Source organism: Microtus oregoni, unplaced genomic scaffold (genome assembly GCF_018167655.1).
Source record: "Microtus oregoni isolate MIOR12 unplaced genomic scaffold, Mior012 000024F_ref0000369, whole genome shotgun sequence".
Taxonomy (NCBI): Eukaryota; Metazoa; Chordata; class Mammalia; order Rodentia; family Cricetidae; genus Microtus; species Microtus oregoni.
In genome coordinates this window covers 19,996,874-20,019,820 of record NW_024543083.1, presented here as the reverse complement: position 1 = coordinate 20,019,820, position 22,947 = coordinate 19,996,874, and the positions used below count along the sequence as shown (strand labels likewise).

At 45.4% G+C, this 22,947-nt stretch overlaps 2 protein-coding genes across 2 annotated transcripts; one reads left to right on the top strand and one right to left on the bottom strand.

Moving 5' to 3' along the window:
• Positions 1–246: 246 nt before the first annotated feature.
• Lig4 (DNA ligase 4) lies at positions 247–7,238 on the bottom strand. Its single transcript, XM_041673993.1, has 2 exons — positions 7,173–7,238; positions 247–4,710 (listed from the first exon to the last, which is right to left on the bottom strand). The coding sequence occupies exon 2, from the start codon at positions 4,679–4,681 to the stop codon at positions 1,946–1,948; it is 2,736 nt and encodes a 911-aa protein (XP_041529927.1). The 5' UTR covers positions 4,682–4,710; positions 7,173–7,238; the 3' UTR covers positions 247–1,945.
• A 1,419-nt stretch (positions 7,239–8,657) lies between these two features.
• Positions 8,658–22,635, top strand: Abhd13 (abhydrolase domain containing 13). Its single transcript, XM_041673723.1, has 2 exons — positions 8,658–8,899; positions 17,659–22,635. The coding sequence occupies exon 2, from the start codon at positions 17,679–17,681 to the stop codon at positions 18,690–18,692; it is 1,014 nt and encodes a 337-aa protein (XP_041529657.1). The 5' UTR covers positions 8,658–8,899; positions 17,659–17,678; the 3' UTR covers positions 18,693–22,635.
• Positions 22,636–22,947: the final 312 nt, after the last annotated feature.

Sequence of the window (22,947 nt, the reverse complement as noted above, 5' to 3'; positions counted from 1 at the left end):
TCAAACTGACAACCAAGCTTAGAGCTATCACACAAGCACGCCAACCTCATAACAGATCCACTGCACCGCTTGACGTGAAAAGGAAAGGTGGATGGAATGTGAGGAGCTAACTCAACACTGGCCCAGGTTAAGAAGGTCCATGCGATGTGTCCAGGGCAGTGCTAGCCTGCAGTGAGGCGGTGAGGCAACTTTTATGGCCTGCAAATATTCTCACAACTTACTGAGGAAATAATAAGCGTAGTAAGTTTCAGCATTGCTACCTGAAGAGTGGCTTCATGGCTCCCTTACCATGGACACCATAAACAAATGTTACCTTTGGTAGGAAAATTATAAACTTTTAACTATACTTGCCCTTTGGAATATGCCTCTATAAACACGAAGAAGTACACTATTAAACTGTCAAAGTTCATTTGGTATGTGAAACCCAATGATTCCAGAAGGAACACGACGAAGCTAGTCTGAAAGTATACAGACAGAGCGATGGCTCGCGTCTGTAATTTCAATACTTGGGAGCTTACAGTCACATGACTGTAAGTGCAAGGTCACCTGACTCATCTCACACAAAGACACAAAGTATAATAGCACTATAAAATCTGAATAAAAGAACTATGACGAATTACTTTAAAATAAATGAACATTAATTATTTTGGCATTACATTAAATATTTAATAATTTTATTCAAATTACAAAAACCACAAACATTTATTCAATTGCTTCAAAAAGAAGTCTAATTGCTTCAGATAACTGATACCCATTGCCTCAGGTCCCACACTTCTCCATTTCAGGGCTGCCATGGAGGTACATTTCTGAGTACAGATATAATGCACAAGATTGTGACTTCAATTAACTATAAAAGCCACCTCTAAAAGCCAAAGCTTTCTCTACCGATGTCACAGCTTGCTCTGTGTATGGGCAGCTCGTCAGAGGGTCACCAACAGGAGACAAGCTCTGTGAACTCTGTTAATGCTGGAGTGGACATTCATGAAAAGTCTTTCTCTATTGAATATGTCCCACCTCAGAAAGATTAAACCTAAGATAACTAAAACTGCAAAGCTTTTTATTTTGTAATCAAGTCAATTAACTTTCATGTCCGGTGTTTAGGTGATTCTTTTAACTTCCCCCACATTATCAAAAAATCTTACTAATTCATTTGACCATAACCATAAAAAACTGTTTATTAAAATAGTTCATGATTCCAGGAGGCATTTGAGCTCTTGAATAAAAAGATTTACTTTTATAAGTCTAACTGTAGTAACTCTGATTTTTTGAATTCTTTTACTAGCTAAAAACAATTACAATTTTTAACTCGGGAAAATTCTGTTTAGAAAACCAAAAGCTGTGATGGTTCTAAAAGCTCCCAAATACACTTTACTGATACTGAATCAGAATTCTAGTCTCTGCAAGGATGCCGCACAAGCGCCTCTTGAAACTGTCGTTGTGCGTCATGGTTATCAGCCAAGTTAGAAACTTTGTTTTTAGCATTGGCTCTTTCGTCTTTTCTACCCAAAAATTACTATCTTCGGGTAACGAACGCTTTTGAAGTATTTAAGAGATAAAATGAACATCGCTGGCTGTTTCATCGTGAGTGCCACTGCTGCCTGACACAACCAATGTTCTCCCTAGAGAGCTAGCTCTAGAGCAAATATGAATGCAACCAATGTTCTCCCTGGTGAGCTAGCTCTAGAGCAAATGCTGACGCAGCCCACGGGGAGAGCTAGCTCTAGAGCAAATAATGATACAGCCCACGGGAGAGCTAGCTCTAGAGCAAATACAGACGCAGCCAATGTTCTCCCTGGAGCTAGCTCTAGAGCAAATACTGACGCAGCCCATGCTCTTCCTGGACAGCTAGCTCTAGAGCAAATGCTGACGCAGCCAATGTTCTCTCTGGAGAGCTAGCTCTAGAGCAAATGCTGATGCAGCCCATGCTCTCCCTGGAGAGCTAGCTCTAGAGCAAATACCGACTTTCATCCTGAAGCTCACACTTGTCTACTGAATCGGTCACCCAATGTTCTTGCAGGATTTTAAACTTTTTCTTAAGAGTCCTCCTGAAAGCTTTGAAGTCTGCAACTCGGCTCGGATCTTCCCCAACGATCACATGAGACACCCCCTCAGATAAGCAGGACACTACCCTGGCTCCATGAAACCGCAGCTCAAGCGCTGTCACACCTAATCTCGTTGCTTCGATTTTGGAGCTCAAGTCGTTGACAACAGCATACAAGTCCAGATACACGGTGCAATGCCGAAACATACTGAGAGGAGAGTGATCCCAGGAATAGCGGTATTCTAGGTCGGCGATCACGGGGGCCATTTCTTCAGGAGTCTGCCGCTCCCTGGGTTTAATTCCTGAAAACACTTCTTTCAGTTGATCCAAATCTGTATCAACAAAATAGCTATCACCGTAGCAATCATATTCACGGGCAAAGTGCTGCTTTGTTGACGGGCACATGTGAACCATGAAGCGAGGCTGCCATGGCACACACGTTTTTGTTTTAAAACACTCCAGCAGCCACTCGGGCTTGACAACATCGTGTTCGTCAGAGGAGATAATGTTCCTCACTCTGATGTTCCTGCACCCTGCGATCACACAGTACGTTTCTGGGCCTGGATTCTGCACAACGCAGCCACCAAGTTCTGCAATTCTGTTCTCCAGGTCAGGCTTGGGATAACCCTCCACCCCAGTCATAACGCAAAACTCAACGTCCTCAAATACATTAGAAACCTTACTTACATTAGAGAGGTTAGGTGCTTTCAAGTGTTCGATAATTCCGATGGTTTTCTTCATTTTGGAAACGGGTTTCCGCCTCTTTTCTCTAGGTTCATCATCGTCACCGACATGAAGGTGCTTTGTGGCAAGCTTCCCGGATGCTCTCCCCCTCAGTTCTTCCAGGTCACCCAGGGTCATACACTCATGCCACTCCTTGTCATCTCTGATCTTCTCGATGCGTGGGAAGCGCAGTGTGGTCCCAGTCTTGTACATGTCACTGGGGACGATCTCTGCCGCCTTGATCTGGACAATCACGGAGTGATGGGGCTCGATGTACACTTCCGGCTTCTCTGTGCCGCATAAAATGCTACTCGGTGGAGATTTCTTATGGTAAGGCTTCCAATGTTTGGCCAATTTCAGGCCAAGGTCATAGAGCTCCTTCATGGTGTATCCTGACCCAACACGGCACAGAGAATGGAACACAGATGGCCTCTGACCGTGAGGCGGCGCCTCTGCCACCGCACACAAAAAGTGAGACATCATGCCGCCTCGAGAACCTTTACCCCAGTAGCCCCCCACAATTAAGAGATCTAATTCATCCATTAATCCAGTGACATACTCTGGTTTAATTTTTAGCCACCCTTCACCTCTTTTGTCTGGCTTGTAAATTGACAGAGGGTGTTTAACCATGATGCCCTCCTCTCTGTTATCAATGGCTTCATTTAAGGCATCCACCACCTCATTCTTCGTGTGAGCTAGCTTTTTCTGCACGATCTCTATTCGACCCTGGATGGGTGTCAAAGTATTGCTAAGGATCTCATATCTCTTCCTCAGGGTCTCACGCCCTAGCTTCTTATTATTAACCATCAACACGTCGAAGACACAGTAACACGTCTGCAGGTCGGAATCCTCCACCATCCTCTTGATGTCAAACTTGACCCCCTTCTGCATGAACGTCTGTGTGGTCGGGTTGTAGGCCATCATCTCGCCGTCGAGGATGCACTCTTGCACATCTGTGCGGAAGGCATCGTGGATGAAGGGGGTGAGGGAGCCTTCCTGGGGGGATGCGCCAAACTGATCGGTGTAGTTATAGCCGTTTCTGGAGAAGTACTGATACACTTCCCCATCTTTGTGCATCTGCATGCGTTCGCCGTCCAGCTTGGTCTCAATGTAGAAACTCTGCTGCTTCATGTCCTTTTCCACGCGCTCCACATCGGCTACGGCGGCTAGCATCGGCTTAAAGGCAGAAAAGAGGCTGATAGAGATATCACTGAGCCCTATGGAGGGGTCATGGAGTTGCTGGCAGACCTTCTGCAGATCCGTGGTGACGTTGTGCAACTCAACTGCGTCGTTATGAAAAACGTTAAGTATCGTTTGCTGACTGACACCAAGCTTTAAGTCTTTAATGATCATGCGGATCAGCCACTTTTGCTCCAGGGCTGAACTCTGTGATATCAACTGGAGAAGGCTCTTCTTTACTAGGTCTTTTCTTTTGCCAGAATTGTTGCTGGCGACTAAGTCCAAGAGTTCATTCACCTGCTGTATGGTTAAGCTTCCTTTCTGTAAGCACCGCGGCTTTAACACGAAGTACGCAATCATCGCAAAGTCCCCAGCATCCGTGCGAGCGCCAGTCGGTGTTCGATAATTGAGGAGCTTCAGGGCGTCCTTGCCTTCCCTTGGTAAGTTCAGTAACTCGATGTAAAGCTTGGCAAGCATGGTTTCTTTGATACCATAAGCCATCCTCTCTCTCTCTAACTGAGGAAGAATAAGTCTCATGGCTGGGTAAAAGGAGTCCGGAACGTCCTTCTTGTTCTTATGAAGGGCATCGTGAAATTTCCTCCAAGAATCTAAAAATTCCTTAAAGTGCCTGATCTTCTCTGCACGGTCTTTACTTTTATGTATCCGCTCCAATGTGGAACATAAATCTGCAAAGGGGACATGAGCTGCGACGGTTTGTGAAGACTGTGAGGTAGCCATAGAAGGGGCAGCAAGTCCTCTGATTTGAACTGATAAAGCAAAGAGAGAGTAACTTTAAGTGGCAGTTGCAATCTATAACTATTTAAAACATTGAGCTTAGAGGGGTGATTTGGATCCCAATACCTATTCATAGTTGTCAAGGAAAGCAGGTCAATGCAGTAAATGACGAACCCACACGCAGCGACTTTTCCTGCTGCCCTGACTGGCATTTCCCATCCGGTCTCAACAGCTTCACGTCCTGTAACTGAGCCCCATTTATCTTACATGTTAACATCACTGGCATTCTATCACCTAAGTATTTAGCACAGAACACAAGAATACTCTTTCTAATAATGAAAAGTTGAGTGAGATGAGGTAAACTTATTTCCCAGTCTCTGAGGAAAGTCTGTTATGCTTCGTCTTTCTTGGACAATCATACAGCACTCAAAACAAACGACACGCTGCCAGTGCCTTTAAGGAATCACTTGCTTGTTGAACCGGAACCTGATTTCTCAGGCATTCTGAAATCCAAATCATTGCTGACAAGACAAACCAACGTCTGCATCCATCTTCATTCCTTCACTGACGGCTAAGACAGATCCTCTGCCACTCAGAACCAGCTGGAGTCCTGTCGCCATAACAGCCCCATTTACACCTGTTTCTATCACAGTTACACAAATATCAATGCATTATTTTAGCTCTTTTGGATTCTATCTTTGCGCTTGCTATTTCCCAAATGTTTGGTGATTACATACAAGCCAGACATTATGCTATGGCCAATATAATTCTGCTTTGCGGTAGCATATGTTCTATACGGAATAAAGAGTACAATAAGAGAAACCTGTTAACACATTAAATGCTTAACAAAAAGAAAATTAAAACCCTAACAATCACCGCCCTTTCACCAAAGACATCTAAAATCAAGGAAGTAACTGAGTAGGGTCTAGAATGATTCCTAACATGGTTATACACGTATGGAATTTGTCTGACATTTTAAATATCCCTGAAAGTTCTCTAGGGATCTATGTCAGTCACTTTAACATACTTTTTTAGTTTTAGCTTTGGGGCCTGTCCTGGAACTAGCTCTTGTAGACCAGGCTGGCCTCAAACTCACAAAGATCCGCCTGCCTCTGCCTCCCAAGGGCTGGGATTAAAGGAGTGTGCCACCACTGCCCGGCTTTAACACGGTTTATATTGCATAACAGTCTAGCAAGTTTTCTAAAAGTGATTTCAAGCAAAAGGTAAGTTCCAGGAATCAAATCATGCCTCATCACGTGACTTCAGACAACAGCATCTGGGTGGGCAATGGTGATTATGAAAGATCCCACCCTCCACTTCTCCGCCCCACAAAGAAAAGCCTTGCACCAAGTGCTAATTTGTGCTATCCATGAGTATATTGCAGATTTGCTTGCAGAACTAATTACTAAATGCTTACAAGGGATTTGTGGGAAAGCACAAAGGATGGGGACTGGGCTGGTTAAACACCAACACCAGCACAACTGGCTGCGGTTCTGCCCGCACCGGCAATAATTCACAGCCAGTACTTGTGGCCCATGGGGGACAGCAACAAACCTCCCTTTTCGGTCTTATTTTTCACAGAGAAAACCCAGTTACCCGGTCGGCGAGATCAAGAGAAGCCCACCTGGGGCTGTAGCTCCTGACGTTTCTAACTGCATTTTCGTTGACTGCCTCCCCTGCTGCAGCTGGCTCGCATAACTGACTGCACCACCTGCTTCTGTCAAAGGGGAACACGATGGTGCACAATCTCAGACGCCATTCTAACTCTAACTTCTACCCAACTCACATAAACGAAGCATATTAAGAAATTCGTTCTGAATGCTCAAGTATAGGCACATTGTCTATAGGTCTCTCTGCAGAATGCATGTGGTCTCTAACGTTTCCTCAACAAACTGGAGCAAGCGATTCAGGTGAGTTTATACTCACGGTGTGCTGCAGGAAACGGTGAATACACGCGCATCTTAAAATAACTATACTCGCAGATAACAGATTGCAAATTGCTCTAAGAACACACAACTTTTGCTCAATACAACTGCAAGGGAAGTTATATATCTGAATCTCTGCTTTTAACCCCATCTCCAATTTTATTTTACTCTTTTTGTTTTGCATTCTGAGGTTTGAGATAATGCTTTCCATTTGCAATAAGAAAAAAATTATGATCGTTGTAGATAGGCTTCAGGCGCTTAAGTTCAAACGCACTCTTACACTTTCTAACACTCGATAAAATCGACTACCACAAGCTCTCGAAGGCGCTCAAGCCGGTGCCGGAAAAGTCAGAAAGACTGACACTTGTTACTTCAACGTCTGCTAACCTAAGCAACCTGGGCGGCTGGGGTGGGAAGGGGGAGCTGTGTGCAGAGGATCACCGCCACTGTCAGAAGGGATGTAAGCAATTGGAACGAACATGATGCCATCCCTCGGTGGCTGCCAAGTGCAGGAAGGATGCCAGCCTCACCAGGACCTCGCCCGCCCACCCTCTCCCAGCCAGCCATACCTCCAGCCTCGCAGTACGCCAAGCTTCGCTCCGACCGGAAGCGGCTCTCACAGCAAGCCGGTTCTGCGTTTCCGCCAGCTGCTTGCCGCGCAGACGCAGTGGGGGCAGAGCGCCTGTCACAGCTTAAGGCCCAGGGCGAGTGGGATGCGCAGGCGCGTTGATGAGCAGGCCGGCGGGCGCGGCGACTCAGAGCGCCTGCTCACAGGGCCTGCCCAGTCTCGGGCTGTAACCGAGCAAGTTCCTTTCCACGCCGCTGAGTGTCGACGCTGAGCCGAACTTGAGCAAGAGGGTTGCTGCCCGGACGTGCTCGGTTTGCAGCCTTCTAGGGGACGAGCGCATCCTCCCTCCCAAAGTGTCCAGGGCTGCAGAAAACGACTTTTGCAAAATTATCTCAGGTTCTGTTTGTAGCGTTTTCACTTTGCAGAAACGACATACAACTGATATTCATAATTCATGGCACAGAAATCTACCTTCACGGACCACAGGCTTCCCAAATGTGGTCGGTGACTGGAAATAAAGTTAGCCGATAGTTTTGTTGAACTCCCACTTCACTCAGTAACTACTAGATTATCAAAATAGACGGGACTATAGACTCAGTGCCCTACATCTAAGGAACTCTTGCCTTCCACTGGAAATGTGGCTGTGACCTGCCCTATTCCTCCAATCAGAATTCAGAAATTACGGGCAAAAGGTGAGAACGCCTGGGATCATTGCCTTTGAAAGTGAAGCTTTGCTGCACGGGTGAGACGCTAGAGGATTTAGGGGCTTTAGGGGTGGTCTAAGTGCAGAAACTGAATTAGACACCAACAACAGTTCAGGGCTAGTCCTGAGGTTCCTTGTGGTCAGTTATTTTCTGTTTAGTTCGCCCTCATCTCCCGCCTGTTCCCGGTGATGTAAAGCCGCAGGTAGGAGGCCCCACTTGCTGGTCCGGGGAGACAGCTCTTGTGCCTGATTCAACCGCTCCAGGGCTCCGACGTCAGACACAGGCAGAACTCGGCACGACGAGTAAAACTGAAAATCGACTCAAAGCCCTGGCAGTGATGTACTGTTTTAGCCACACGGTTCATGGAGAAAACCAAATTTGTTTTCTTTTGTTTTCACTCATAGAATAAAAAAAAAAAAGAAATAAAAAAAAAGACAGGAGCGCTCCTGGGTATGGTGGAAAAGTAAGTGTATTGCAGATAAAAGGGAGGGCAAAACCAGAGGCAGAGATGTCTGGGAGAGTTCGGAGAGACTGTAAGAGTAAGACGTCATCAGTCTTGACAGGTCCGCTTCAGTGACGGTAAAAAACAAAATAAAATAAAATAAAATAAAATAAAATAAACAAAAAAACAGGGCAGCGTTTGGCCTCGGGAATTCGAGTCCTGGCTTCCTGCAGTGGGTGCAGACGGCGCGAACTGCAAACTCCTAGCAGTTATCTTGCCCCTTGCGGGCCACCGTAGCGCGAGGGCAGAGCCTGGCGCCCTGCGCATGCCCAGAAGGGAAGCCCGGCTTCCGACTCCGGGGAGGAAGCCGGAGAGCAGGTTATGTGGGGGCCGGCGGGGGCATTTGCCAGCGACACCGCGCGCGAGCCGGAAGTGCGGGAGCCCCGGGCTAGACGGTGGCGACGACGGCCCCTTGGCGGGAGGAGGACGATGAAGAGCGGCGGGGGCGGCGCGGGGCCTCGCTGCTGCGCGGAGCCGGGTTCCGAGCCCGCGGCCGACTGCGCAGTCCGCCCGCGAGCCTGAGTGAGTGCGGCGGGGACGGGCGGGCGGGCGGGATGTCGGGCGGCCTCCCCGACCTTCGCACCCGGCGCCTCGGAGCCCGAGTCCGTGTCGCCCTCGGTCCCCTCCCCTCCTCCCGGAGCAGTGGGTCCTCAAAGCCCCGGCTTGGGATTCTCTGTAACAGGTGCAGACCCGCGAACCCCGCGGCTGCAAGCCACGGGGCCTTCAGATCAAGAGTTTCCGTACGCTTGAAGTCACTTGGCCAGGGCTACCGTCTATGTGAAGCCAGAAGGCGTCAGGGAGTGTGCTTGACTGAGCTGTCAACCTTAAATTGACCCCCTTCATCTGTTTTGCACTTTCTACTAGGCAGAGTGGCCCACTGGCTTTAAGTTTGACGTTTGGTTTTGTGGGGGTTTTGTTTGTTTGTCGATCCACCTTGTCTTCTGACTTGAGTTAGTACGTACGTGTGTGTGTGTGTGTGTGTGTGTGTGTGTGTTTAGGCGTGTTCTTTTCTAAAGCACTGTTCTATCTTTCTGAGAATTAGTGACGGTCCCTGTAGAGTTAATGCCGTAACTGTACTGCCTGAGACATCACCCAGCTGAGCTGTGATTGAGTTGGACTTACTCGTTGCACACCTTGGGCCTTGCTGTGCATTGAAAGTGTACAGTGGAGTAGCATAAGGTCGCTGCCATCCAGGAACTCCCAGCCTGGGTCAGCAGGCCCGTCACCACATAGGTAAATACTGGCACCTAAGTTGGCACGAACTACAGCGTGGAACTGGTGGCAGGAGAGGAAGGTCCAAGGGAAGCATTCCGGAGGCTCTGTAGTCTGAGCTGGGTTCCCACAGAAAAATGAAGCCTTACCCCAATAACTTTTCCACATGCAAATGTCGTTAACTACCCGTGAGTCATTGCTGTGATTTAGCTGGGATTCAACCTGCCTGCTGAGACTTCCTTGGCTGTGGCGTGTAATAAAACGCTGGAGGGGCAGCGCTTATCGCCGCATCTTAGTCATGTTTCAAGTAAATGCTTCACCCGGCCGTTGTATGTATATTAAGAAATAGTCAAAAAGACCAAGCAAGTTGATGACAGGCTGCGCCTACAGGTAGTGCTTGGCTTGCTGGCTTTCCCCAGAGCACTGGTGGTAGCTTATCTTCTGAATGGTTTCCTGTCAGACTCTGCTGGACCAACTGCGGTACATAGTGCAGAACCCAGGCGCTTCTGGGATGTCGGGCTCTGCTACCTCCGGAGAATTGTTTATATTCTCTGTGTGGCTCATCTGTGAGCGCCTGATACCTTTCTAATGGCTGTTGCTCTGCCTCAGGAAAACCTCAGGCCCTTAAACACCCACTTGCAAATAGAATAGAACTAGGCCAAGCCCTGGTTCTTGTAATTACGATGTTTGGTGAGTGGCAGAGCTTCCAAACACCTTATTACATTTTATGCCACTGAGTCTCGTAAGTCTTAGATCCCAAAGCAGTGCATCCTGCTAAGTTTGCTTGCCAGGGGTGCAGGTTTTCCACAGTTTGGAGTGACCCTGGGAGCCTAGAGCCTAGGTACTCCTATGAAGTCTGCTTCATATAAGAAAATAAATGTCAGCTTAATACCTAAAATTTGGCCTGTTTACAATAGCTTACCATTCAACAGTGTAGCGTCAGTGTTTACATTTTAGACTTGAGAGTTTCTTTTTGTCGTTTACCATTTTCTTACTTGCAGATAAAATCTCAGAACAAATTGTTACTGGCTTTCATCGTGACAGTAATGTATCATCCAAGTTTTTTCTATGATTGCTTTTGCTCATCCTTGGGGTTTTTGAGGGGAGAAGCACAGAGATGATCCTAAATTCCTAGCTGGTGTGATTTGGAGGCGTCTGCTTCAGGTTTGAATGCTCCTGGTACCCGACAGTCCCTCCAGTGTCTCTGTAGGCAGATCTGCTCATCTGTCCCCTAGGACTGTTAGAACACACTTTCTCATTATTGATGGCATGTGGGCAACCATCAGGGCCACAGCTAGCTCGTGCCACGGTGTCTTCAGCACACTGAGAGTAGTGATTTGTGTTTGCGCGTCAGCTGTGAGGCTGGCACAGTGTCAGAACTTCCTGGCACTCACCAGCAGACGAGAAATGTTGATATGAGAATGGAGTTCTGTGTTCCTTGAAAGGTGACTGGGATCTGTGAATGAACATCTTGAGGTTTTTCCCTGGTGACACAGTTATCAGCAGGGACCTGTACTCACCGTTCTTGACGGTTTACAGCCAGCTAAACATTGTGATTCACAGAGGTTTTCAAAGATCTCTTGATGTCGGTAGCATCAGTTAACAAATACAAACTACACTCTTTTCCACTTAAAAATAATTAAAGTAGAAAAAGATTGTATCTGTGAGGCAGTTTTGACCTTTATTAAAAAATATACTTGTCTATGGTAAAGAAATAGATTTGACCAGTTTACTGTCTAATTTATTACCATACCGACAACTAAAACACTTCTATTCCTATAGCTGCATTTCAATTGCTCTTACACTTGTTACTCTTTAGGTGTGATGTTACTGGGTAAAGAACTATTGCTTGAAGGATTTAAATAGTATGCTGCTCTTAGTTCCAGGACTCATGGGGAGGCCATAGAGTTACTTGTCTTAAAGAGTGGCGCTCAGACCTTGGTTTCAGGACCGTGTTATTTTTTAACACACATGCACTCTCGTGTTTGTATGTGTGTGTACACATTGAGTTTGTACATGTACACCTGAGGCAGTGCCCTCACAGTTCAGAGGAGAGTGTTGGATCTCCTGGAGCTGTGGAGAGGTGTCCAGGTGTCAAGAGCTAAACTCAGGTTCTCTGTAAGAGTAGTGTTTCCTCTTAACCACAGAACCACCTCTCCAACCTTCAGGACCTCTTTATGTTTTGAGTAATTATTGAGGACTCAAGAGAAATTTGGGTTGTATGGTATTTTATTGTGTAAAAAATTAAAAGTGAGAGTTTGTGAATTAGTAATAAATCCATGACAAAATAGCAAGTGACATTTCTTGTAAACCTCCTGTACTTACAGAATAGGCTATGGTACTGTTTAACATTTTCAGCTTCACTTTAGTCTCTGCTTAGTGAGGCTTCTGCATCCGAGCTCCTGCAGGTACAGCATGCAGAAGTCGACCTGCACCCGAGCTCCTGCAGGTACAGCATGCAGAAGTCGACCTGCACCCGAGCTCCTGCAGGTACAGCATGCAAAAGTCGACCTGCACCCGAGCTCCTGCAGGTACAGCATGCAGAAGTCGACCTGCACCGAGCTCCTGCAGGTACAGCATGCAGAAGTCGACCTGCACCCGAGCTCCTGCAGGTACAGCATGCAGAAGTCGACCCACACACAGTTGTGGCTGTAGGTGGAGGAACACAGTGTTCGCTGCTGCTGCTGCTGCACATTTAGGGGCAATTTACTTAAAGGTCACTTACACTGTGGTATTGGGAACCTGTGAAGGAAGTCTTGATGCTCAGGCAGTGAGATCCAGGCCCACTGGATCTGTCTTAGGTCTGAAATGAGTGTGTCACGTTACTCTCCTGTCAACCTAAACTCCTGCATAGTGTCTGGCCACTTAGAGTGTGTTCACTGAATTCAGCATTTCCTGCAGATGGTAACACATGTAATCACTTGCCAGAAATCACACTTGCTGGTGCCACTACCACGAAGAGTATTAGAAATTTTGTTGTAATAATAGGGGCGGCGGGCCACTTCCTGCCACCCGGCCACCCGCACGACTAGCTTTACCCGAAATAATTACACAAAAACTGTATTCTTTTAAACACTGCCTGGCCCATTAGTTTCAGCCTCTTAACCCATTTCTAATAATCTATGTAGCGCTACGAGGTACGCTTACCAGGAAATATCTTAACCTGCGTCTGTCTGGAGTGGGAGAACCATGGCGACTCCCTGACTCAGCTTCTTTCTCCCAGCCTTCTGTTCTGTTTACTCCACCCACCTAAGGGTTGGCCTATCAAATGGGCCTAGGCAGTTTCTTTATTAATTAACCAATGAAAGCAACAGATTAGAAAGAAATCACTTCCACATTTCCCCTTTTTCTGTTTAAACAAAAAAGAAGGCTTTCATTTTAACATAGTAAAATTACATATAGCAAAGCAGTTATCAAGAAAAAATTACAGTTACAATATTTATATCTATTTTATCTTTTATCATAACTAAGGAAAACTATAACTATCCATTCTTCAACTCCATCAAAGACTCCAGAAGGATATAATACTATCTAAGTAAACAAGAAATAAGAAAACTCTAGAAATGACAGAGACATCTCGCTGCCTGGACCGTCACTCAAAGTTCTTTTGTACTGTTGGGGTATCCATCTTCAGCCTTCAGGCTCATAGTATCCAGAGACATTTTCATCAAGCAGGAAATTTCAAAGATACATACAAAATTACAACATAATTTGAGCTTCATTCATTTCCCCCCAAAAAGGCCTTGTAAACACATATGTCTGCATAAATGTAATACTGACCATGGTTTGTCAGTTGCCTATTAAAGCAAAACTGTCACTGTGAGACGGCAGCTAGTGTAACCTGCACTTCATGTGTGTCCATGCTTAGCACAAGAGCTTCATGTGCGCTTCTGATACCATGCATCCCATGCAAGCCTTAAAGGTGTTAGCATACAGACAACAGTTTTTACTGCGGCTTCATTGCTGTCACATGACTCCTGCCTTTCCCCTTCTCCCTGAGCTCACGGTTGGGGATGGAGGAAAGTCTTACCTGTTAGCTCTGTGCTTGCACAGGCATGAGTCTCAGCCATCATGGCATCCACACAGCAGATGTCAAACACTGGAAAGGGAGGCAGCACCGTGGTGTTGCTATGAAGACGGTGCTGATTTTGTGGGCCCTGCCCAGGCTCTGGAGCAGCTCCAGAAGTCGGCCATCTTTCCCGAACTTGGGGCATAAAACCATCCCTCTCAGCTGGAGCCTCAGCTCACAGCTCCTAGCTGCTCTAATTTCCTCTCTGCTGTCCTTGCCAAGTATCTATTTAGATTACTTTGAATCCTTTGTGTTTCCATGAATAATTGTGCTAAGTGATTAAAAATAAGTGGCACCGACAGCTGCTTAATGAAAAGGAAAGAATCCTAGCTCTGCAAATGTGCTCCGTCCTGCTCTTAAAAGATGCTCGAGTTTTCCCATTTGTGATGACAAGCCGTGAAGGTTGACGCCTGCTTTAGTCTCTCTGTAACTGCATGAATGTGAGTGAGGCAGGTACAGTCATGAGGGTGTCTGCCACGTGAGCAGCTCGGAGGCTGTTTAAGAGGACTCAGCAGATCACGGGTCACACAACATGAAAACTGGCATATTGATTGTATTCAAAAGTGCAGAATTTAAGCAGCAGGGGTCAGAGTGGCATCTTTGTCTGTGACTTGCCCTCGAGCATTAAGTGGTATCGCATAGTGTCCTAACTAGTAGGCCATGCTTTCTGCAGCTCCATGTCTTCTGAGGGTTTCTGGGGACAGCCACATCTGGACTGTCCCAGCAGTGAGCAGACGTTGGACAGAGCCTGCTGAGGAGTCCACTGGAGAGGAGAGGGTCTGATGGTGATGGGAGTTGTTGGCAGTGGTTGCCACCGTCAGGTGGAGATGGTGGCCAGTGAGCTTTTCCTCATGTCATTCTCGGAGTTTCCTGGCAGTGGGTGAGCCCAGAGTGATAACATGGTAAGGACGGGATTGAGAATCATGACATCAGGTATTCCCTTGACACAGGCCGAAACCACACAGCAATGATGTGGAAGAATGGTGTGGAAGAGGTTAATGCTTAGTGAATCTACGTTCTTTATAAGCTAGTCTGCTTCTTACTGCACAACCCATCTATTGGGAAAAGTCTCAGCTTTGAGTAAACCCATTACTTCTGATTGTGATGCTAAGATGTCAGTATAAAATGCATTCTGGCATGCAAAATCATTTGACAAATATTTATTCTTTTCTGGTGATAACTCATAAATATTTTGCCATTGGTACATACTTTGAGGTACAGTTGATTACCTGAGCCATGGTACATGACCAGGTCGTGGAGTGAGCTGGACATTTCAGACTTGGAAGACCTAAGTATTGCACAAGGCACCAGCCAAGCTCTGTACTATTCATGGCGACTTCTCGAGAGCCATGAATGGCATCAAGTATATCTTTCCCGTTGGTAGCTCAGGTACAGTGGGAAGACAGCACAAGAGGGGGAGTAGGTCCCACACAGTGCAGCTGTTCCCTGCTTCTCATAACCCTGTCTTGTTAACAGTCCATGGGCGTAGCCTCCAACACCCAGCAAAGGACACGCTGTTCCATATGGCATCCAGCTCAGAGGCACCCTCGCTGAAACTTGCCTGTAGCCCTTCACTGTTCTCAGCCATGATGGAGCTCGCCAACAGCTCACAGTGCTGCACAGAAGCTCAGCTGTCCAGGGAAATAGGCCTGAAGCCTAAATGCTGGTTACTTTTATATATGCCAAAGGAGGAGCTCTTATGAACCCTTTATCTGATTAGGAGACTAGAACCAGAGCCCTTATCGGTGCTGCCCCTAGCTCTGTGCGGCTGACTCCTTCTCTTTGTCAGAACGTCTGGCCTGCATGTAGTTGATAGTGCATCTCGGTGGGTAGCTCAGGGTGAGTGGTTTGCTGACTGTTCGACTGAATTAGCAGAGTCAAGGTCCTAGAAGTTACGTTCGCATGTTGCCATCCCCCTTAGAGTATCCTTGAGGTGGATGGTGGAATGAGGCAGACAGACTGGGTTATGTGGTTTCATTCTGAACCATAGTCTGTCAGTACGAAGGAAACATACATGTTTATTAATCTATTCTAAAAACTCAGGTTCAATTGGTATTCTTCAAAATGAGCTCATAATTATTCCTGCATTGTCATGGGATCACCCATTGTAAATTATGTTTATCATTGTTGTCAAAATTTTATTATCCTTTAAGGTGGCTTTGAGGAGCGTTTTTTTTTTTTTGAAACTCCAAAGTATATTACTTATTGCCAATCAGTTACACATTCAGACAAATGGCGTAAGTACCCTCTGCTCAGAATATCCTGTTTTAGCAAGGTGATCATTTTCTTAGACACTTCGGTTCTGAGTGCATAGCTTTGAGGGATACTGTACTTAGACAAGAAAAGGGACTGGGGCTGTAGTAATGAGGACTGTAGCTGTAGAGCAGTCTGAGCAGACCTAAATGTGGGTTTGAATTCAGAATGTGCTTCCTCTGTGTGTGTTGGGCTTTCTAGTTCCCCTTATACTTTGTCTTTTTTCTTTTATTTGAAAACTAAGTTATTTTGTCGCTACTTACCCAATTACAGGCACACTTTCCATAGTCACAGGTTTCTTGCGGGGTTTCAGCTTGCTTTTTCCTGTTTTAGAGTGGAGTTAGATGATAGATTGGGAGCTGTGGAACCGAGGCGTAAGGGCAGTGGGATTTCCGTGTGATTTTGTCTAGCGAGTCACTAAAATGAGCCTTGAGTTCCTTATTGTTGGCCCCTCATCATTGGCAGCTCTGTCAGATAACTAAGTGGGCTATGAAAAGAGCAATAAGGATTTTGACTTGCTTCTTAAATGAAATCTTAAATGGTATCTTACCATATTTTGCAATACTCCAATGTGTATGCAGGCTCAATATGTGTGTATTATTCCAAACCTTTTAAATCTGTTTTTGGGTCATAATTAAAGTCATTGTCATTGTTCCTGTTACTTTGCAGAGCTGGGGATGAAATCCCAGGCTTGACATGTGCTAGCAGATGTTCTCTCATTGACCTATATATGCTGCCTTCGCGGCCTTTTGTATTTTATATCAAGTTGGAGCCACTTTCTTTCAGTTTTCCTTAATCCAATTCAAAAATACGTCCAAGCTTTACATGGGAAGCTGCATGCCATGCGCCATCAGGGTCTGTGGCCCCAAGGGATAACTATTGACAGGCGGCAGGGAGCATGCGGTAAGCAAGCAGCGAGTGCAGTGCTCTGTTGAGTGTGCCTTGACTGCATCCTGTAGTTCTGTTTTTTTTTTTTTAAGTTGTGTTTTTATTTGACCTTCAGTGTTTCTTTTCCTATAACAAAGCTTGCTAAATGGATGGCATTGTTTACTTCAGAAATTAAAGATAAAAGGGTTATGCTATTATTTATGCTCAACATGATTGCTTTGAATAAAAATCCAAGCCAGAAGACGGGGGGGGGGGGGGGGCGTGGTTTCAATTGCCTGTCATGCTGGAGCCCCTGGTTTAGCTTCCAGCACCATATAAAACTGAACATAATGGTGTAATGTTGTAATCCTAACACTGGAGATGCGGAGGCAGGAGGATCAGAAGTTGTTCAAAGTTGTCTGTATATAGAATTGACTGTATATAGACTTTTTAAAGAAAAAAAGCTGAGTGTAGCAACAAAGGAAGCAATAGTAAAAACTCCTTTATGAGTAAGACTCTCAACCAGTGTATAAGGGTTGACAGAAGTGAGGGAGAGAGGGGCTCTAAGAAGTGTGCTGCCTCATGAGTTATTGTAGAGCGAGGACAGCAGCCACATCCAAGTCTCCATCTCCTCGTGGATAAAAATGGGAATGATCTTAATTTTTTTTTAAATTAAATCATTGAAAACACATGATTGGTACCTGGAAGCAGAGAAGCGCCTTTTCACGGTGTGACTGTGTTCTATGACTGCGGGTTGGGAAGACAGTATGGAGCTAGGAAGGAATTGTGAGGACGTAGTCCTAGAGTACTGAGTACTTTTCATGAAGTACCTCTGAAGTCAAGATGCTGCTGAGTCACTGGTTCTCTCTGTGTCTCCTAGGATACCTACGTGGAGCTACCATGGAAAAATCCTGGATGCTGTGGAACTTTATTGAAAGATGGCTACTAGCCTTGGCATCCTGGTCTTGGGCTCTCTGCCGCATCTCGCTTTTGCCTTTGATAGTGACTTTTCATCTGTACGGAGGCATTATCCTACTTCTGCTAATATTTGTGTCCATCGCAGGTATCCTGTATAAATTCCAGGATGTCTTGCTCTACTTTCCAGAACAGCCGTCCTCCTCCCGCCTCTATGTTCCCATGCCCACGGGGATTCCACATGAGAATATTTTCATCAGAACCAAAGATGGAGTGCGCCTGAATCTGATCTTGGTGAGATACACGGGAGACAATTCCCCCTACTCCCCAACTATAATTTATTTTCACGGGAATGCGGGCAACATAGGCCACAGATTACCAAACGCACTGCTTATGCTGGTGAACCTCAAAGTGAATCTCGTGCTGGTCGACTATCGGGGGTATGGGAAGAGCGAAGGAGAAGCCAGCGAAGAAGGACTGTACTTGGATTCTGAAGCTGTGCTAGACTATGTGATGACTAGACCTGACCTCGATAAAACAAAGGTTTTCCTTTTTGGCCGCTCCCTGGGAGGAGCGGTGGCCATTCACTTGGCTTCTGAGAATTCTCACAGGATTTCAGCCATCATGGTGGAGAACACATTCCTGAGCATCCCACACATGGCCAGCACACTATTTTCCTTCTTCCCAATGCGGTATCTTCCTCTATGGTGCTATAAAAATAAGTTTCTGTCCTACAGGAAGATCTCCCAGTGCAGGATGCCTTCTCTCTTCATCTCTGGCCTCTCTGACCAGTTGATTCCGCCCGTGATGATGAAGCAGCTGTACGAGCTGTCCCCATCCCGGACTAAGAGACTAGCCATTTTCCCAGACGGGACGCACAACGACACATGGCAGTGCCAAGGCTACTTCACTGCGCTCGAACAGTTCATCAAGGAAGTGATCAAGAGCCACTCTCCCGAGGAGATGACGAAAACATCATCCAACGTCACCATCATCTAATGCCACCGCCTCGATGGGTGCCCTGGGTTTCAGCTTGTGTAGAGTGACGTCCTCTCTGGGTGTGTGCTCACGGGGTCTGCACAGTGGCTGAGCGTTGACAGGCCTCAGCACTCCGTCCCGATGATCCTATAACTCTCCGTATTTTCAGAACTGGTCTCTTGAGATTCTTTCATAGTCCCACCAGAACTTCTAGCCTGGTTAACACCCTTGTCTTTAGTTTAAGATGCCGGTGTGCTAGAGCTCATCCAAAAGGTTCCTGTTGGTTAAGTGGTAAAATCTATGTTGTAATCAGATGGAGACGCAAACAAGAAACCTTCAGGTGTCATTCCTTTAGTAAATATTGGGACAATCACGGTAAGCAAGCCTAGTGCTACTGCGTTGTCACCTTAAACATTAAGATGAAGTGCATGGTGGTGTTTTATTCTTGACTTATGCAATGCGATATTTTTAATGTAAATAACTCTGGTCACATGCCAATGTATATGGTTTCCTGGGTTATATCTATTTTTATGTAAACTCTATTTTGTTTGTGGTGAGGAATGAGTGTGAGGCCTGTGAGCAGATTCTATGCTCTGCTGCTGAGATCCGGCTTTTTCCTAATAATAAACAGGACCATTTTCCAATGTAGATGTACTGTGTTTCTGTTAGGTACTGTCTGCATCATGGCTCGTGGGCTAGGAAGTTAGCATTTTACTGTAGCTTTCTTTGCACATTGAACTTTGTAACACTCGTGATTTTAGTTAAACAGAATTTTAGCCTCTGCCAGTTTATGAATCTCCAGCTAAAACAGTAACAGCCGCAGCAAGGGCTAGAACTAGCCGATAGTTGAGGTAGACTGTCTCAACCAATGTGTGCTGATATGCCTGACCTGACAGAGATGAGCATCATTTATTGTACTTTCTGCAAGTCAATTACATCATGAAAGAAAACCACAAAAGCAAATAACCAAGTATGACTTAATATCTCAGTCTGTGTAACGGGGCTCCATACAAAGGGACGGTCTAGGCAGTCTCAGTTTCCCCAGCTGGGTCTGAAGGGCCCCAAAGCTTTGGCCAGCCTGTCACACAGGTAGCGTTGAGGAGTTGTGGGTGGGAGGTTGTGCTTGACCAAGTAGCAAGCCTCTGAGGACTGCAAACATGCGCTAGCATGCAGCCATGGGGTGGGGCCTGCCGAGTCCTTCCCCACAGTCCTCACCAGATAGACCTGCTTGAGCCCTGCACAGTAGGTCAGCTCCTACACGACTGCAGATCACTTAGCTATAGTTATTGACCTTCCACAAGCAGCTAGAGCAGAGTAATAATCAGTCAATAATCTTGACCTTAATTTAAAACTTTCCATGAACATAGGGCTAGAAATACTTTTGCCAAGTAGCGTTCTTAGCCTTCATTTTATGCCAATGTTTAGAAAATAATAATGTATAGCAAGTATAATTTCTAAAGAATAATGATTTTCTATAAATTATTAATTGTAAAGAGTCTTGTTTTTTAAAGAGTTGGTACTCATCATGGAGGGTGTATTTTGTATGTGTAAATTCACTACATAATTAAAGGCTGCTTTTCATCCTGTCAGTCTTTGCTATGTAGAACGACTGTCCCGAATGCTCATCTACTGGAAGGACCAAAAGAGTAACAGGCGGAATGTAATTTCTGCAGAAATCAGCTCTCATGCATACTTGGTCACCTCTGACACTGACAGAGTGCTGCATCTGTGGTCACTTGGTCTGGAGGGTGAGTGACCAGCCAGCTTGGGTTGTGCATGTTCTCCTGATGAGATAGGACAGCAACCCCTTCCGCTTCCCGTTCCCCTTCCCGTTCCCCTTCCCGGCTGTTTTCCCTGCTGCTCCTTCTGTTCAGATTTGCAGGCTGGGACTTGAGGGGTGGAAGATCATTCTGCCGCACCTACCGCCTTTGCTCTACTCGAGGAACCGTCTCTTAGGCAGCAAAGACAGCTGTGTTTAGAGTTGTAGGGCATCACCTGTTACCAGCTTTGTGTTTGATGCAGTTCCTTTGATGAGTAGGGATAGAAAACAAACCCATACATTCAGGGGCCGTGACACCCCAGCGTCAGTTCTAAAACTTTCTCACTTGGCCTCAGTGAACCATGACTACACCTGAGTCAGTCATCTCTGGGGGGGGGGGGGTGGTCATGGTCTTTCTGTCGATTTCTAGCATTGTTCAATAGCAGTGAGAGAAGTGGATAAAGAATCTTAAATTATTCAGCTACTATGAATTTATAAACACTAAAATTATCCTAAACATGACAAATCGGTTTACTTGGAAAAAAAATCTAAAATTCCTTGTTTTAAAGAATAATAGAGAAAACCAGATTTTTTTTTTAAAGAGGATCCTACAGAGAATACTGACAAAAGGGTGTCAGTAGACTAGAAACCACTTGACAGCAGTTGGTGACTCTGCTCTTACACAAAGAGGCAGGGATACTTAATTGCTGAGATGAACAGCAGAGAACTGTAGAATGCCATTTTCAGCCAAAGTCCCAATACAACATGGCCCTGTGCCTGATGAAACTAAGTGTTTCACAACATTTATTTGACCATGATGACACCCATTAAATGCTGCAATAAAATGGGTTGATCACACAACAGCTTAAATCACAGGTGGGCTGCAGACACTTGAAATGAGACAGGTCAGGCTCTGCTGACATCACAGGTGAAGGCGTGTGTGTAGCTGAAGGTTCCTGCCTGCTTGGCTTGGGTGGGAATAGGTCTGGTAGAAATGATTAAATAGTATGTAAACTGTCGTGGAAGCTGCTCTTAGTAGTGGTTTGTGTTAACGTGTCTTCCCTCCTTAGGATCAGGAGTTAGTAAGGTGATCCATTGAAAGAAGTCACCTTTTCATCTAGGCCAGTGGTTCCCAACCCTGGGTCACAACCCCTTTGGATCGAATGATGCTTTCACAGGGGTCGTCTAAAACCATCAGAAGACACTGATAATTACATTAGGATTCATAACAGTAGCAAATTACAGTTACGAAGTAACCATGAAAATAATGTTGTGGTTGAGGATCACCACAACATGAGGGACTGTGTTAAAGGGTCACAGCGTTAGGAAGGTTGAAAACCACGAATCGAGGCCATCATTGCCATATTTGAGTCCTTTGGTCATCCCCTGAGCCTTTTTCCCATCATGTTTGATAATTACATATTTTTTAAAAACTGAAAGGAAAAGAATTAGTATTAAGTACCTCCTTTGGATAGTTGACGTGAGCTTCGGTATCTTCATGACTCAGGTAGAGTTGGAGTTGACAGTTGGAGCACTTGTTCAGCTTGCTGGGTAGGAAATGCAAGGCTCTTGGTGTTCTCACTGCACATGCACCTCCTCTCCCCAATCAGAAGCACTGCTCGCTCGCGTGGCAGAGCCCGTCAGTCATCCTATGCCAGTCAGCGTTGGCCAAGGGCACAGATATACCTCCATTTATATTTTGTATTAAAAAGTATAGATTAAAGACAGGACTGTATAACCCATACTTTTTGACATAAAGTGCAATATATACATATATCACGGGTGTGTGCAGCATAATTTATAACCGTTTCTGTCAGTACAGCGTATGCTGAAGTGTCAGCTTCCATAGCGAGGTGCATTCAGTATGAAGTAAGTTAGTCCAGTTTCATAATCTGAGCCATAATTTTGTTATTGCCATATTTCCTTTGAAATAGTAATAAAGTTTTATAGCTCATATTTGAATGTCCTCATACCTCTGCACTAACCATGGCAAGGAAAGTGAGTTTCATTTTTTAATTTGGTTTTGTTTGTTTGTTTTTACGTTTAAGGTATACTTTTTATTTTTCTGTACTGACATGCAATAAATTGATACATGAACAATTTGATTAATGTTAGATAGTTTGTATTCAGTCTTTTTAAAAATTCTATTCATGTATTGTAGAACATTAAGGTAACTAATTGTTCAATAAACCTGTTTGACTGAAAGCAATGAATCTTACTCTAATGGTGTGGAAGAACATGCTTGCATTTCCTTTTCCCAAGAACATGACAGTCATCCTGTGTGCATTTAATTTCGGCTGATGTCAGCAATATTTCCTACATATGAACTACTGTGAGTGCCTAAGCCCCAGACATCTCTTCATTTCGTGGATGCTGTCAACTGTTTGCCATTGTCTCCTTATCTTCAGATTTCATAAAGTACCTTTCTAAGAAGTCTTCTTGGTTTCTTTTCCCCCATTTGTGTTTACGTATGACCCCAGCTGATTAAAGTGGTCTTATAGTTGGTCTTTATGGGTC